The following is a 17,541-nucleotide window of genomic DNA, read 5'->3' on the forward strand; positions in this document are numbered from 1 at the left end:
ATCTTTCTTCTTAAAAGAATTTTTTTTGGAGTGTAGTTGACTTACAATGTGTCAGTCTCTGGTGCACAGCAAGGTGAATCAGTTACACATATATCCACTCATTTTGTTTATTTATTCTTAGATTCTTTGGCCATATAGGCCACACAAGGTATTGAGTAGAGTCCCCTGTCCCCTATACAGCTGTTTCTTTTTTTCTTTTTGTAAATGTATTTATTTTAATTGGAGGCTGATTACTTTACAGTATTGTAGTGGTTTTGCCATACATTGACATGAATCAGCCACGGATGTACATGTGTTCCCCATCCTGAAGCCCCCTCCCAGCTCCCTCCGCATCCTGTCCCTCTGGGTCATCCCAGTGCACCAGCCCCGAGTGCCCTGTCTCACATATACAGCCGTTTCTTATTAGTTATCTATTTTATGTAGTGTGTATATGTCAGTCCTGAGTGAGTAAGTGAGAGTTGCTCAGTCATGTCAGACTCTTTGCGACCCCATGGACTGTAGCCTGCCAGGCTCCTCTGTCCATGGAATTCTTCAGGCAAGAATATTGGAGTTGCCATTTCCTTCTCCAGGGGATCTTCCTGACCCAGGGATTGAACACAGGTCTCCTGCATTGCAGGCAGGTTCTTTACCATCTAAGCTACCAGGGAAGCCTACTATTAAAAGCCCACTGTTAATAGCCTACTATTACATTTTTAAGTATAAAGACAGGTCAGCTTAAAAAGTATCAGGAGATATATGCTTCACTTTATCTTATAATCTATAGACCATACATCAGAGTATGTAATTAAAATCTGTACACCTTTTCCAAGGAATACCCGAGACAGAAGTAGCAATCAAGTTATAAATGACAATCATCAATCAGATGATATAATTTAGATGAAGCTTATCTCTCTCAAAGAGTTGGGGACTGTCAGTCCTAGTCTCCCAGTTTATCCACAGGGATCTTTCTAAAGGCAAACCTCATCATGTCACTCCTCACTTTACAGTTTTAGTGGCACCCCATTACCCCCAAGCCCAGCTTTTAAGGCCCCGCCTTGACCACCTGCTCGGCCTCATCTCATGCCTCTCTGCCACCTCCTCCACCTGTCAGGGCCTTTTTATAAACATCATTATGATTTCCATTATATGCACAATAGGTTCCCATAGTAATGATTTAAAAATACATAATGTAAACGGTAGTGTCCACATTTATGCCGCCTAACCCCCACCCCAGCCACATCATCAGTCACTGTCAACAGTTGGGTGTGTGCTGTTCCAGGGCCGTCAGTCTGCACACACTGCTGATTGTGTGTGTGTGTGTGTGTGTGTGTGTGTGTGTAAACCTCAGCGGGTTTGCATGTTGTCTTGTGTCTTATTTCACATATTTTAAGGTTTCTGCTAGTGAGGATTTAGATTTACCTCAATATTCTTAATGGATGCTTGAGATTTTGTTATATAGCTTTGCCATGATTTATTCCTGTTTATTACTATTTTTAGTTATACAATTTTTCACCCATATAGCAAAATATCAGCTATTATAATATCCACCTCTGTATCCCCATATAGATTGAATAAGCAGCAACATTTTGCCCTATTGGCTTCAGAATTTTTCTGTGAATAACGGAAACATTCCATGCAGAGAGGAAGCCTTCTGTGTGCTCCACCCAGTCGCTCTCCCCTCTTCATCCCCAGAGGGAAGGAAGCTGCCTTCTGCAGTTGATACAGCCTGTTTAGTCTTACATTTCTACTACATGTGGCCAGAAACAGGGTGTTACTTTGTGCATTCCTCAATACTATCATACCATATGGGTATCTCCTGTGACTTGAATTTTCATTCTTTTTTTTTTAAGATTTTTCATTATTATATAATTCTATGTGGTCTTCCATTTGATAAGAATGAATATAGCTAATGAATATAGCTTCATTTAATCCATTTCCTTATTCACAGAATTTCAGTTGTCATACTTTTAATTCCAATTGTTCAAATGTGTTGTCTCTTCTTCTTAACTCTGGACTCTTTTGTATCTTCTGTGGAGCAGCCTGTATAAGATTGGAATGATCTGTTTTGAAAGTTTTGTAGAATTCATCTGGTGCTTGCTTTCATTTTTTTTTTTTCATTAGTTACTGAGGTTTTTAGGTTTTGTATTTCTCCTTGAGATATTTTTGGTAAGTTATATATTTTGAAGGAATGTATGTTTTAAGTTTTCAGATTTAACGATGTCGAGTTGTTGTTAGCAGTCTTTTGTCATTAACTTGATGTTCTGTGCCTCCATCCATAATAGTATTTGCAGTGTTCTCCCTGCCCCCTTTTAATTTGATCAGTTTTGCCAGTTTTGTCTGATTAATCTTTTCAAAGATCGGTTTTTTACCTCCTGCACTTTGAACATGCTTTTCCTGGGGCGTGGGCTGCAATTCTCTTTTCTCATCACCTGGCTGAGTCTTTCTTCTAGCTCTTTGAACCTTGATGGAGGCTCTTTGGCATTCCCCACCACCGCATTCTCCACAGAACAGCCCCCCTCAACTTTTGGCCTGGTTGCCCTTCTGCAAGCTCCATGGAAGTAGGAGCTGATCTGTTTTGCTCGCCACAGTCTCCCTAACGTGTGGCACTGTGTGGAGGTATAGTTGGTACTCAGGAAGGAAAGGGAAAGAAATTGATGAGAGTCTATTATATAAAGAGCTACAGATTCATTCTCCAAGGAGCAAAGGCTCTCTTTCAGGGTGTATTCCCAAAAGGACTGTTGTAAAGAGGATGTAACTGGTGCTGAGTGATTGAACCAGCTGAGCAATCCAAGGTTCTGTAATTCTTTTTTCCATAATTTATCAGGAAGTAAAGAGCTGGACTTGCAGCCATGGCATGACTGGAATGAGGCTGAGTGTTAGTCAGTGAGCTACAGAAACGTGTGCCGAGCAGTGCCTTTCTACTTAACATTTAAGAGAAAGACAAGCCAAGGTGACAAGATCTCCATTTTGCAAACTCTTTCCAGTGAGCTTCTCCAGGAAGACTTGGGTCTTCACTGGGCTAAACACCTGCCCGCCCATCCTTGATTATGTGCTCAGAACAGAAACTGAAAAGACATTTAAGCAAAAGAAACCACCACATCTTCAGTGGTCCTACCAGAATAAGAAATGCCTGGCTTTAGTTTTTCTTATAAAGTGTCGCTGTTTTCCTAGTAATTCTATAGCTTCTCATGGAGAGAGAGGTAAAAGAGAAGAAATTCAGGGAAAGTTTTGTTAGCAAGATGCTCTGGGTTGGCAGTTAAGATATTAAAATATTTGCAACACATAAAACATCCTGGCAGAGGTGGTAATCTTTGAAAAGGAAGAGGGGAGCGGGGAACCAGGAAATATCAGTGGAAAGGCAGGGCTCTCTTCACAGTTACATTATGTTCATATTTATGGCCATGTTATTGTCACCTAACAAAATATTCATAGCACGTTAAAGCCTTTGTTTTATTTTACTTACATTACACAGTTTGTAAGACTCAGTTGTAAATTTCATTGTCTCTCTGATAGGAGCCTTGCCAATGAAAATGGCAAGTGATATCCTCCTTACTGGTTACGTCGACTCAGTAATAATAACAGCAATTAAGTGTCAGACTCTCTGCTAAACATTTGTATAATACATCGTTATTTTTATTCCCTTTTTATAGCACATTAATTTTTCAGTTTTATAAAAAGAGGTTATTATCCCCACTTTCCAGATGAGAAGATGGAGGCTCAGGGGGAGTCGAAAGTAGGTGGCCTGGCTGATGGCCTCCAGCAAGAAAGGGAGGGAGGCACTCTTGGAGCCCCAGGTCTGAACACCAGACTTCGGCCCCCACAGTGCCGGCAGCAGCAGCAGCCGGGCTCCGAGGAGCTTGGGAGATGCTGTGGATACGGTCATCATTCTCTGGTGGTGGGAGACAGTCACGTTTGTTTAACGTGGTGGGAAAATGCATTCTGTTTCTAACCCTGAGGCCTGTCGCTCCTGACCTCATTCTGATTCCAGCCACGCACACTCCTGAATCTGAGCTCTTTCCCTAGATGCACCTGGAATCCTGACGTGCCCCTGTGCATGTGCCGTGCACAGACCTGGGTCACTTCAGGGCCTGAGGACCCCATCTACTACAGAGAGCTCCCCCCAGGGTAGCTTGGTTCTGAGAAGCCTGTAGAACCACGTGCCGTTTTCTCCCTTGGAGTTTTGCTGACAGTGCAGAGAAGTTGCCTGTAAAACAAAAGAAACATACCCAGGACTGGTTGCCCCTTCTGTGGTGCCCACCTGGCCTTGACTGGCTTCTGAGATGTTGTCCTTCATGCCTGCCAGTTCCCCTGGGCTTCCTAAAGGAGCCTTCTCGGGAGGGTGCCTTTTACTCCCCGAAGCCATCCTTTGAGGCCATGTGGGTGGTAGTGTTTGGCTGGAGAGAAGGAAACTATCAGGGGACTCTTGATGTCAGATGAGATTGTTAAAAGGGACTGCAGCCAAGGTGAATGATCTGGAAGCCTGACTGGTGGTGGAATGCAGGGGTCGGGGAAGCAGCACTTGGAGACAGCTGTCTTTTAGGTAGGTTTCCTGGCACTCTCCCCAGCCACTGGGGGTGTGATCGCGTTGCCCAAGAGTGCCCTGGACTGACAGACTTGCTCTGATGCATTGTCTTTGTCTACGAGGCCTCTTAGTGTGAGGCCCCGCTAAACCACTGCCCGCCCACAAGCAACCCCCAGGCTGCATTCTTCCAAACACGTGGAAGCCCTGTTTGGTGTGGCCTTTCTCTGTTTGAGAGGGGCTACATCCCCTGAATCTGGAGTCTGACGCGTCTGGGTATGAATCCCACCTTGGCCGCCTACCAGCTATGTGACTTCCGGCATCTGGTTTAACCTCTCAGGACCTCAGTTTATCCTGTCTGTTAAAATGGGATAATGGTAATATCCCCATTATGCCGTAATCATATACAATATTATGTGAAAACATATTATGATATGAAGTTACCGTGATTGTATATTTAAATGTATGTAAGGCCATACATATGAAATATGGTGATATGTAGTGCCACAGTAATGTATTAACATTACAGTCTAGCATAACAGAACCCCCCATCGTCCTGTTATTCTAAGATTTAGACCATGTAGGCATATTACTTAGAACAGTCCCCGGCACATCATGTAACTCCGTCACTGTTAATTATCATGACTGTCATTTTCTGTGGACTGCAGCGTGCCAAACAGGGACACACTGACTCAGAATGTTCTGGTGTATGTTGTTGCTTTGGAAGCAGTGAAGCTCATCAGGTAATTAGGAGAGCAAAGCCCAATTATAACCTGGGAGGAGAGGGAACGGTAACCAGGGAGAAGTACTGTTCAATTCTAAGTTTGCTTGTGTGTGTGCCTTTTTTTTTTTTTTAAGGGGAGAAATGTCTCTTCAGAAGAGCTTAGACCAACATGGTACCTAATAAGAGAAGAGTATTAAATCTAAATAACCACCCACATTTGCTGTGTTTGTCTTGAGAAGTTATTAGCCTAGGTTTCCACTGTATGCGTGGGTGAGGAGGAGGGTGAGGCAGAAGAAGGGGGTTGGATGCAAAGACGGGTCAGGCGGGAGTTCCTGTCTGTTTCAGCCAGTTGTCCCAGCTCTGCTCTGGGCACTGGGCTGACATCTGCTGAGAACTTAGCTGTGACAACACTGCAGTCAGGGCCGTCCTCTCGTCTTGGCTCTGTGCTGGGTATTCTCTCTCCTATTTTGCACGTAAGAATATGAAAGCTCAAGAGCTTAAACCTCAGGCTAAGGGTCACACAGCTAATAAAATGCTGTGGGATTTGAGATCACACACTTGAGACCAGAATCCTGGTTTCACCTGTGTGGTGAGAGTCAAGTCACTTAATATTTTTTTAGGTCCCTGTTTTCTTATTTATGAAATGGGTACAGTAGTGGCAGTAACTACTCAGCATATGCTGTTTTAAGTTCAGCGCCTGTCAGCCGCTGCTCTTGTTATAATTACCTTGTGTTTTGTTTGTTTATGTCTTCTGCCTGATTCAAGGGGTGGACAGGATGTGTTCTGGTATGGTAGAGCCAGTTCCGATTTTTATCAGGCCTGACATTCTGCAGAGCCTGTGCAGTGGTCACCACAAGCATCCTACCTTGCGTTCCTGCTCACTGTGGCAGGAGGTCAAAGAAGAGGGGTGAGTATCATGTAAAAAACCAGCACCACCGCCCTTTAGCACAGCAGTGACTAACCCTCAGGGCAAGTCCAAGGCGGACCTCCTTCAGGGATGCTTTTCAGTGAAGTGGTACTTCAAGCAAAGACGGCATTTGACTATCCATATGGACAGACATAGCATTTTGGGGAGGAGTCATTAATCTATCGCTCCATAAAAACATCATAATACATGTTCCTGTGGGTATGTTGCAGTCACAAAATTGAATTCACTTTACAAGACAGAAGTAAGGCATTCCTGGTGTGTCTGCGGCCACCCAGCCCCCTTCCCACATCTTTCCTCTTTTGTACCGTTTACCTGCCACTTGCATGGACCCGACTTGAACCTGCCTCTGTTGCATCTAAGGAGATTGATTCGTGGGGAGAGATTAACAGGCAAGGAAGCCAGTTCTGACTTGTTAGGCAGCAGCTGCCTAACAGTTGTCCTGTCAGCCGTCGCTTTAGAAGTCCAGGAGCTCAAGTGTGGCCTGTGTGGACGAGCAGGGACTCCCCAGCGAGCGAGCAGCGAGGGAGGGTTCCTGGCTGCGCCTGAAGCTACAAACATCACCTGATGGCATCCCTTTGGGAGCCTTCCATTTGCGAAAAGTAAGGACCGGAGTTTGGTCTGGCTCTATAATTGCATCCAGTTTAGACTTTCAATTTTCTTTTAAATTTTCCTGTTTTTAAAGGTGAGGGATTGACTTTTCTCAGTGACTTTGGAGCTTTCCTCCCGGGGCCCTGGGAAGGAGTCTAGAGTGCATTTGGCTGCTCAAGATTGCTGAGCTGTAGAAAACTCCAGCCACTTCACCCTGCCTGGACCATTTCTGCAAGCATCTCTCCTTCTGATGAAACTCCCATCTGAAACTGATGATTTCCTCTGAATAATGAGTGCATCTCTTTTTTTTGTCCTCTTTCAGGCCTAAACGGCAGCGGCAGAACAACTTTCCCATGTTTCCATCTCCTAAAGCCTGGAATTTCAGAGGGGTAAGTGTTTTCCCGAGCAATCCCACTCGTTACTTGTCCTCTTCTGGGTGCTCCAGAGAGGGCTCAGTTGAGGTGGACTTTACTAGCCAAGTCTCCACCAAACTTCTGTGCTTTACCACCTGGGGAAGTCATCTTTGCATCAGCACCTGTGGTTTAATTAAAAAACCCCAAGTGGTTCAGTAAGTACCCAATGATGTTTGCCTGCCCTATAGGTGTTGGGTTACGGGAAGCATCTTATGAAGAAGCCAGGAGATATCAAGGTTGATGAAGTGGCCATTGTGGCTGTTTTGGGGGAAAAAGAAAGGTGCAGAGTGAAGGAAAAAGAAATCAGAAATATACTGTCTGTTCATGTGTAGATTTATGACTGCGGGGAGTTTTGCTTTACAAAAGTAGAGGTCTTTAAGCTCTAAACATTAGAAGCTGAAGGGAATCATAGAATTCTCCCAGTCACAAAGCTCTAGACCCTTAGAGGTGTAGGGAGGGTCAGATTTAACCTTTGCTTGATGCAAAATTCTCTTCCTTTATGTAATAGTGATAATAATAGTAGTCAAAGTGGCCCATCTGTGTGTCCAAATGAATTCTAGCTCTGACTTCAGGAACAGGACTCTTGCCTGTGTAGAGAATGCTCTGAGCTCTGCATCACCAACGGCCTTTGCGTGCACTGTACCTTATGTCCAAAACACAGTCTCCTGCTGCATGACACCACACTCCCGCACACTCTGGACTGGCCCACCCACGTCATCCACTGGGTCTAAGCTTTGACATCACCTTCCGTGGGAATGCATCGTGTCCGCACCTTAAATCTGACCTAGAGGCATCTCCTGTGGATCCCTGTAGTTCTTTTTCTCATTGTTAAAAGATTGTTAGTTAACATGTAGTGACATTTAAGATTGGAAGCCCCAAGCATTGGAGACCTTGTCACTGTCTTGTTACTGCATTATCCCTGGGCCTAGCACAGTGCCTGGAACGTTCATGCTTAATTAACGTGAATGAATAAATAAATCTCTCACATATATCTGACACAAAATTCACTTCAGATTATGTTTCAGGTTCAAGTCTTTAGTCTTTTCAGCAGTGTTTTTACTGGTTCAGTTCATCTTTAATATCCTACATACATCTCAGTCATTTTCCCCAAATGTCTTTTTAAAAATACAAATCATGGCTCTTTCTTAGCTAAGTTTTCAGTATGCTTTTAACTGAATACAAAGAGAAATGTGTTGGCCTCTTAAGTAGATGTGTGTGTTTTACCGAGTGTAAGTCATGTACCTCCTCGGTTGGTTACAGTTTTGTGAACAAGACCCCCATTTCTCAAAGTATGTTCAGTTGGATGATCATAAACATTAAGCGAAAAAGAGACTTGTGTGGTCCCACAGACTTGGGACCCCCTGAGAGGACCAGATTAAAGCATGTTCACCACTGCAGGACTTCTCAGAGCCTTCAGTGTGTTGATGTGCATGGAGACCATGTGAAGGAGAGCTGATAGAGTTTGTGTGGAGCGTCTCCCAAGGTCACTGGCCATAAACCCTTTGTTGAAAAAATAGTTTGTACACACTTTGACATGGTTGACATCTGTAATTGATTTTGAACTAAAGAGAAGTTGAACTGTTTTGAAGGTGTTTATTTTCTCTCTCTCTCTCTACCTTCCCTCGAGTGTACCACTCCCTTCCTTCTAATTCAACCCTCTACTAGGGTTGAGGTCCATCTGGGATTTGCCTGGAACTGTCCTGGCTTTAATACTGAAAGCCCCATGCCTTGGGAAACTTCAGTCCTGGGCAAGCTGGGACAACTTGATAACCCTCCCTTTGGCTGAAACGTCTTCAACTGTTTGTCCTTGAAAAATGTTTCATGAATTTTTTAAGCTCAAGTCTGGTTTGTAGATCCTACTGCTGAAAAGGGAATTGTTAGATACATACTTGGTTTAAGGGATGTTCTGTCTGTCACAGCCTTGCAGGGGTAACATTTAACACTGGTAATTTGCTACAGGGGAGCAAGCAGACAACTGGCCCCTGGCTAATTAAAACCACATAGATAACAGAATCTAATGCTTTGTTGACTTCAGTTTCCTATCAGCCCTCAAATTTTTAGCCAGCTCATAAGATTTCCCCCAGTAGTTAAAAGTGTCGAAATGACTAGAGTCTATTTAAGTGTTCAGGTCAGTTGTGTTTATCTTGGTCTCATCTTTGCTTTGATTCTTCTGGCCCCTGCGGCTTCCTGGTAAATTTAGACAAACTGACCTCAAGAGCACACCAGAGGGAGATGGTTCAGGGCCTGGCCAATTGCCAGATTCCTCTGTGGCCAAAGTCATCCCTCTGTCCCTTGGAGCATAATATTCCATGGCCTGGTGGGCGTGGAAGAAAACCCACGCCAGTGGGAACACCGTCACTCCCAGCTCTGTAAGCATAGTTACGGTAATTGGAACTGAAGAATGAGAAGCACCCAGAATGCCAGGAGGAAAACATGGGGGGTATTATCTAATTGATACATTTTCTATAATGAAATGTGATGCTCAGGCCTGCTGGACTGTTTGTTCTAGAGCAAGACATGTGTTCTATGAACTCATCATTTTCTTCTCTATTTGGAAGGAAAGGGTTTAGAACCTCTGTGATAGCAAATTTCCCATTTTTATATATGTGGCAGAGAAAAACATTAGAAGCATTTGCATTTCCACTCCTTTTCAGCTCATAAAGCAGAAGGAGCCTGTGTTACTTTCTCGCGTGCTGGACATGTGTGGGGTTTGGGGATGAGGCGAGGGGAAGAGGTGGTGAGAAATGGATTGGAAAAGGCAAGAGGAGAAAGAACTACATGGCCTTAAATGAGAAGTGAGATGGAGACACATGAGGGCCAAGGAGGGAGCATAGGACAGGGCACGAGGTGGGGAGAGGGAGTGGTCCATGTCTTAAGAAACAGACATTTTGGGAAAAGAGAGATGTTTCAAAATGTCAATGATTTTAAGGAAGATCTTGCTGAGTGAGTGTGTGGTAACCACCACCGTGTTGTTCCCTTGAGATCCACTGCGGATCTCATGACTTCTTAAGGCCTTAGGAATTGTATTTGTGGTTTTCCTCTTTTTGCCTGGAGTTTTCGGCCGCCAAGCACCTCAGGAAGGGCTGGTGACACCTGGTGACATATATTTTCTATGTACCAAGTGGTTCAGTCCTTTCATGAGTTACTGCTGCTAATTGTTGGCTGCGTCTTTTGGTTCCCATGCTCGTCTAAGGAGACAGAGGCCCTGGGTGTTACAACCCCCTGGAATTTCTCTACCCTCTCTGGCCAGGGGTGGTGCTGTGAGGACTCTCACCAGAACATGAGCACTACAGATATGTTCATGGAGAGAAGCCAGGAGGAGTTGGTTGTGGTTGTGGTTGGGACAGTTATGGTAGGAAAATCACAAGTGAGACCACAATAAGATGGGGAGAATAAGAAGGCAGGACCCTCAGAGAGGTGGGGGCCTGGGAGGTGTCTTACCCTGTGTCAACTCCTCTGGATCTGGTTCAGTTCAGTTTAGTTCAGTTGCTCAGTCGTGTCCGACTCTCTGCGACCCCATGGACTGCAGCGTGCCAGGTTTCCCTGATCATCACCAACTCCCAGAGCTTCCTCAAACTCATGTCCATTGTGTTGATGATGCCATCAAACCATCTCATCCTCTGTCATCCCCTTTTCCTCCTGCTTTCAATCTTTCCCAGCATCAGGGTCTCTTCCAATGAGTTGGTTCTTCGCATCAGGTGGCCAAAGCATTGGAGTTTCAGCTTCAACATCAGTCCTTCCAATGAATATTCAAGACTGATTTCCTTTAGGATTGACTGGTTGGATCTTCTTGCAGTTCAAGGGACTCTCAAGAGTCTTCTCCAACACCATAGTTCAAAAGCAATAGAATAGGAAAGACTAGAGATCTCTTCAAGAAAATTAGCGATACCAAAGGAACATTTCATGCAAAGATGATCACAGTAAAGGACAGAAATGGTATGGACCTAACAGAAGCAGAAGATATTAAGAAGAGGTGGCAAGAATACACGGAATAACTATACAAAAAAGATCTTCATGACCCAGATAACCACGATGGTGTGGTCACTCACCTAGAGCCAGACATCCTGGAATGCAAAGTCAAGTGGGCCTTAGGAAACATCTTTATGAACAAAGCTAGTGGAGATGACGGAATTCCAGTTGAGCTACTTCAAATCCTAAAAGACGATGCCGTGAAAGTGCTGCACTCAATATGCCAGCAAATGTGGAAATCTCAGCAGTGGCCACAGGACTGGAAAAGGTCAGTTTTCATTCCAATCCCAAAGAAAGGCAATGCCAAAGAATGCTCAAACTACCGCACAATTGCTCTTATCTCACATGCTAGCAAAATAATGCTCAAAATTCTCCAAGTCATCTTCAACAGTTCATGAACCATGAACTTTCAGATGTTCAAGCTGGATTTAGAAAAGGCAGAGGAACCAGAGATCAAATTGCCAACATCTGCTGAATCATATAAAAAACAATAGAGTTCCAGAAAAACATCTACTTTAGCTTTATTGACTATGCCAAAGCCTTTGACTGTGTGGATCACCACAAACTGGAAAATTCTTAAAGAGATGAGAACACCAGACTGCCTGACCTGCCTCCTGAGAAATCTGTATGCAGGTCAAGAAGTGACAGTTAGAACTGGACATGGAACAACAGACTGTTTCCAAATGGGGAAAGGAGTACGTCAGGGCTGTATATTGTCACCCTGCTTATTTAACTTATATGCAGAGTACATCATGAGAAACGCTGGGCTAGATGAAGCACAGCTGGACTCAAGATTACTGGGAGAAATAGCAATAACCTCAGATACGCAGATGACACCACCCTTATGGCAGAAAGTGAAGAAGAACTAAAGAGCGTCTTGGTGAAAGTGAAAGAGGAGAGTGAAAAAGTTGGCTTAAAACTCAACACTCAGAAAACTAAGACCATGGCATCTGGTCCTATCACTTCATGGCAAATAGATGGGGAGACAGTGGAAACAGTGAGAGACTTTATTTTTTGGGGCTCCAAAATCACTGCAGATGGTGATTTCAGCCATGAAATTAAAAGACACTCCTTGGAAGAAAAACTATGACCAACTTAGATAGCAGGTTAAAAAGCAGAGACATTACTCTACCAACAAAGGTCCATCTAGTCAAAGCTATGGTTTTTCCAGTAGTCATGTATGGATGTGTGAGTTGGACTATAAAGAAAGCTGAACGCTGAAGAATTGATGCTTTTGAATTGGATATGGTTGAGGCATTGTAAAGTTCAGAATTCTGACCCTTTATTGTGAGAATATTTGGTGCAGCTCCTCCAGTAAGTTGAGACAGAGAGTCACAGAGACAGAGTCAGGGAGAAAACTCGTCCTAGAAATGTGAAAGTCTCTGGACCACAACACTTGGCTTTGCCTGTAGTTAACTTGAAAATATTTAACAAGACCTACTATTTATAAGACATTGTTTTAGGTGCTAGATCTGAGATTTGAATGAAATGTCAACCAAATTTCAGGGCCATACTGGTCTTGTCTCTTTCTCCAGTGCTTGGCCTTTATACTTGCCTAAACCATTTGGTAACAAATGTCTAAACTCTGAGGCTTTTGAAAGGACTTTGAACATTATGTGTGTGTGTGCCTGTGTGTGCCCAGTTGCTAAATCCTGTCCGACTCTTTGCGACCTCATGGACTATAGCCTGTCAGTCTCCTCTGTCCTTGGGATTTCCTAGGCAAGAATACTGGAGTGGGTTGCCATTTCCTTCTCCAGGGCACCTTCCTGGCCTGGGGATTGAAACTGTGAGTCCTGTGTGTCCTGCGTTAGCAGGTGGATTCTTTACCACTGAAACCACCAGGGAAGCCCTTAATGTTGTACCCCAAACTTTTTCATTTTCAGTTGAGGAAAATAAGGTTTAGTGTATTAGTCAGGACTCTTCTGGCTGCTAGTGATAGAAACACAATTATAACAAGCTCAAGTGGAAAGGGAAATTGATTGGTTCATGTAACTGAGGGAAACTGATGGATATACTTCAGGTACAGCTGTATCCAGGTATACTCTCTCAACTTTGTCACTTCTGAGGTTTTGGTCTTGTCTTCTACTGCACGTGAACTGTTTTGGAAGGAGGGGATGACCACAAATAGCCACACATTTCCAGACAAAAGGGAGTTTTTGCTTCCAGAATCCCGATATGAAATCCCAGCATAGGACTCTGATTGCCCTGGTTCCACTCACATAGTTATACCTTGGCCAATGACTGTGGGCAAGAGCATTGGACAGACCTTGGTCATGTGCGCCTCTGAAGGAGCTGGGTTGACAGAGTTTCTTGATTGGCAGTTCTACTGGAGCCATTGAAAGTGGGGAAGGGACATTCGCTCCAAGGAAGAGGTTGTTGTTGTTAATAAAAGGTTAGAGAGCATTCATTCAACAGCAAAGACACAAAATTGAACAAGACACAGACTTCATCTCGTGTACCTTAACATCTAGTAGATGTGTAGGTAAACAAATTATTTTATCATAGCAGAATGTCAGAGTAGGAGACATATGACAGAGCTGCTTAACAGGGATTGAAAACAAAAGGTCACTAGACCAGATAGTAAACACTCATATTTTCAAATGATCCCTTTGTTACATGGCATGGGTAACATGCGGCCATCCATGCCTGCAGCCCCTGACACTGTTGGAGGTGAGTTGGGAATTCCTCTTGGTGTGGGAGGTACAGATACTTGAAGGGTCACTGGATGCCTAAAATTTAGCGCAGGGTTTGGGAAGTATGTCATATGTTTTAGGGCAAAGGTGTTCATTTATTTTTAGCCACACTTTCAGAGTTCTGTGGTTCATGTATCTATGGCTATAGTTCTGATGGTAGAAAATACAGTTAGTCATGTGAGACATTCGTAAAAAGATTGATTTGAAGGCCTTTCAAAACCAGTAGAGGTTTATTCATCTCGCTGGGACTGAAAATGGCTCTTACTGGCCTTTGAAAGGGATGCTTGTTACATAGGCTTGCTGGCCCACTGTCAGCTCCTTCCCTCCAGCCTGCCCCTGACTTCTTCCTGCATGGACTTTGGGCCTTCTCTCCCACACCCCAAGCATCTACAGTTGCCTGTTCATCTTCTCTCTTCTTTGGTACTTTTTGGATAGATTCCTGGAACAGTTAATGCTATTTTAACTAATAACCTCCTACTCCAAGGAAGAGTTTGGTACCATCACCAAAGAGAGTCCAGTTTCTAGAGAGACAGAAAATAATGCTGGTGAGGCTCAACGCCAAGCGAATTAGGAGTAGAGCCACATCTCCAGACAATAGCTGCTCCAGGCTGCCTGACCCACCCCCAGGCCCCATGTTTGGAAGGAAGTTGGCAAACCCTAGGTGAATGTTTCTTGAAGATCAGACTGAGATGCTGCAAAATTCACAACTCATTAGAGTGACAGAGTCTCTAATACTCAAAACGCACCTCGCCCCTTCAGCGCTCACTGTGGCCTCACCTCTCTTTTGCAAAAGAAGGTGGCGTGGCTTTTTCTTCTCTCGCAGCCTCGGTTTGTACATTTTCCTACCTTATTTAACACCAGCTCCAAGCAAGGCTGTGAGTGCTGCGTGGTAGATGGTATCTGTTCCATTTCAAATAGGAGGAAACTGAGTGCACATCTGCTCGCTGCCTGCAGTCACAGCCATGGTAAGTGGCAGAGCCCGCTGTAAGCCTGGGATGGGCTTTCCCCAGGCAATGGGGGCCTATTGCCTTTCTAAAACAAAGCTGATTACACAAACCTTGATTTCAGAGAAAGTTAGGCATGACCATCTTTTTAACAGTGCTAGAAACAAGGGTCACTTCTGTGGTGAACTTTTCATCACCTCAGATCCTTTTTACTTACCTTCTGCTCCCTTGAACTTTATTGTTTATGTTTATTTTTTGTTGTTGTTGAAGTATGCGTGTGCTAAGTCGCTTCAGTTGTGTCCGTCTCTTTATGACCCCATGGACTGTAGCTTGCCAGGCTCCTCTGTCCATGGGATTCTCCAGGCAAGAATACTGGAGTGAGTTGCCATGCCCTCCTCCAGGGGATCTTCCCGACCCAGGGATTCAACCTGTGTCTCTTACGTCTCCTGCATTGGCAGATGGGAGCGACTAACTCCACTTAGGAAGCCCCAGGTGTTAAAGTATAGTTGATTACAATATTATGTTAGTTTCAGGTGTATAGCAAAGTGATTCAGTTATTTATATATATATATATATATATATATATATAATTTTTAGATTTTTTTCTATTATAGGTTATTATAAGGTGTTGAATGTATCTCCCTGTGCTTATAGCATTAAATCCTTGTTGCTTATCTACTTTATGTAGTATGCATCTGCTGATCCCATATTCCTAATTTATCCCTGCCTGCCTCTCTCTCCCCTTTGATAACCATAAGTTTGTTTTCTATGTCTGTGAGTCTGTTTCTGTTTTGTATGTATATTCATTTGTATTATTTTTTAGATTTCACACATAAGTGATACCATATATATATCTTTCTCTGTCTGACTTATTTCACTAAGTACAATATTCTCTAGGTCCATTCATAATGCTGCAAATGGCAATATTTTATTCATTTTAATGACTGAGTAGTATTCCTGTGTGTGTGTGTGTGTGTGTGTGTGTATGTTCAGTTTTATGTGTAAAACTAAATTACTTTGCTATACACCTGAAACTAACACGATATTGTAATCAACTACACACACACACACACACACACACACACACACACAAACACACACACACACCACATCTTCTTAAGCCAGTTGTCTATTGATGTGTGCTTGGGTTGTCTCGATGTCTTGTCTATTGTAAAAAGTGCTGCTATGAACATTGGGGTGCATGTATCTTTTCAAACTAGAGTTTTTGTCTTTTCTGGAGTGGAGTTGCGGTAGCTCCATTTTTTGTTTTATAAGATAGCTCTATACTGTTTTTCATAGTGGGTGCACCAATTTACATTCCCACAATACTATGGAAGGTTCCCTTTTCTCCATATTTTCTCCAGCATTTATTGTTTGTCGTCTTACTGATGGTGGTCATTCTGACCAGTGCAAGGTGATACCTCATTGTAGTTTTGAGTTGCCTTTCTCTGATAACTAGTGATGTTTAGCATCTTCTCATGTGCTTTTTGGCCATCTGTGTGTCTTCTTTGGAGAAATGTCTATTTAGATCTTTGGCCCACTTTTTATTGAGTTGTTTATTTTTTTGATATTGAGTTGTGTGAGCTGCTTGAATATTTTGGAAATTAAGCCCTCATTGTTCACACTGTTTGTAAATATTTTCTCCCATTCCATAGGTGGTCTTTTTATTTTATTGATGGTTTCCTTTGCTGTGAAAAACCTTGTAAGTTTGACTATGTCCCATTTGTTTATTTTTGCTTTCATTTCTATTGCCTTGGGAGACTGAGCTAAGAAAATATTGCTACGATTTATATCAGAGAATGTTTTGCCTGTGTTCTCTTCTAGTTTTATGGTGTCATGTCTTATATTTAGGTCTTTAAACCATTGAGTTTATAATAGATGCCTTTTGATGTGAGGTGCCCCTTCAGAGTGAAAAGCTGTCTCTCATTTCTGCTTAGTCTTGTCTCACTTCCCTTCAGGCAGTGGAGAGGCCACCCTGTGAACGATGCTGACACCTGTGAGGAAAAGCCCGTGTCATCTTCACTGTGCTGACACCAAAAATATGCCAGGCACATTGAAGCTCATTTTTAGACTCAAAAGTGGTTTCTTTTTTTGGTAGTATGTGAGGTCCGTGGGGACACAGTGGCTTGTGTACCAGCTTTGCAAGTTCTGCACTTTCAAGACAGAATTTATAGATGCCTTCATTTTATGCAGCTGCCAACTCAATTATTCCCTTTTTGTCCCAAAATTGTACAAGGTAAAAGATGTGTTTGACTGTGGTCTTTTAGATTAATTAAGAGATCTTTTTTGCGGGCGATAGAATTCGACTCAAATTAGCTTAAACAAGGAGAGTTTCAAAAATTACAGAGGTCTCCAGATATCCCATGGAATGCCCCAGGATCTCAGAAGCCCCTGGAAGCAGCACCTGAAGCCCATGAGGGTTCCCAGGTCCTCTGGTGTTTGCTGCATTTTCTCTGCAGACTGACTTCCTGCATTCCGTGGAAATGCAACCATCTGCAGAGTGACAGCTTTTTCTCTCCCATAGCCAAAATTACTGGTGGGGAAGATTTTGATTGGTTCGGCCTGGGTCAGGTGGATACTTCAAGACCAATCAGCAGTGGCCACAGTGTGGCTTCTGCTCTGCTGGCTCCTCTGGTAACCATAGTAACATGGGGCGAAGGGGCAGTTTCCGTAGGAAGGGGAGAGGCACTGGGCAGATACAAACAGTTCTTGTCTACAGCAGTCTTCCCCATTTCTCATCCCATAGTAAAGGGTAACCATCCTGATGCCCACGGTCTGACTGTC

At 43.5% G+C, this 17,541-nt stretch overlaps 1 protein-coding gene across 2 annotated transcripts in view; it reads left to right on the forward strand.

The window, feature by feature from the left end:
* The window catches only part of ARHGEF3 (Rho guanine nucleotide exchange factor 3), a 305,270-nt gene that overhangs the window by 96,194 nt on the left and 191,535 nt on the right, over nt 1-17,541 (forward strand). For both annotated transcript variants that reach the window (XM_061128326.1, XM_061128327.1), the window contains exon 3: nt 7,061-7,127. In XM_061128326.1, the coding sequence (XP_060984309.1) occupies nt 7,061-7,127 (67 nt within the window). The remainder of the gene's footprint in view (nt 1-7,060; nt 7,128-17,541) is intronic.

Source organism: Dama dama, chromosome 24 (assembly GCF_033118175.1).
Source record: "Dama dama isolate Ldn47 chromosome 24, ASM3311817v1, whole genome shotgun sequence".
NCBI classification, from domain to species: Eukaryota; Metazoa; Chordata; class Mammalia; order Artiodactyla; family Cervidae; genus Dama; species Dama dama.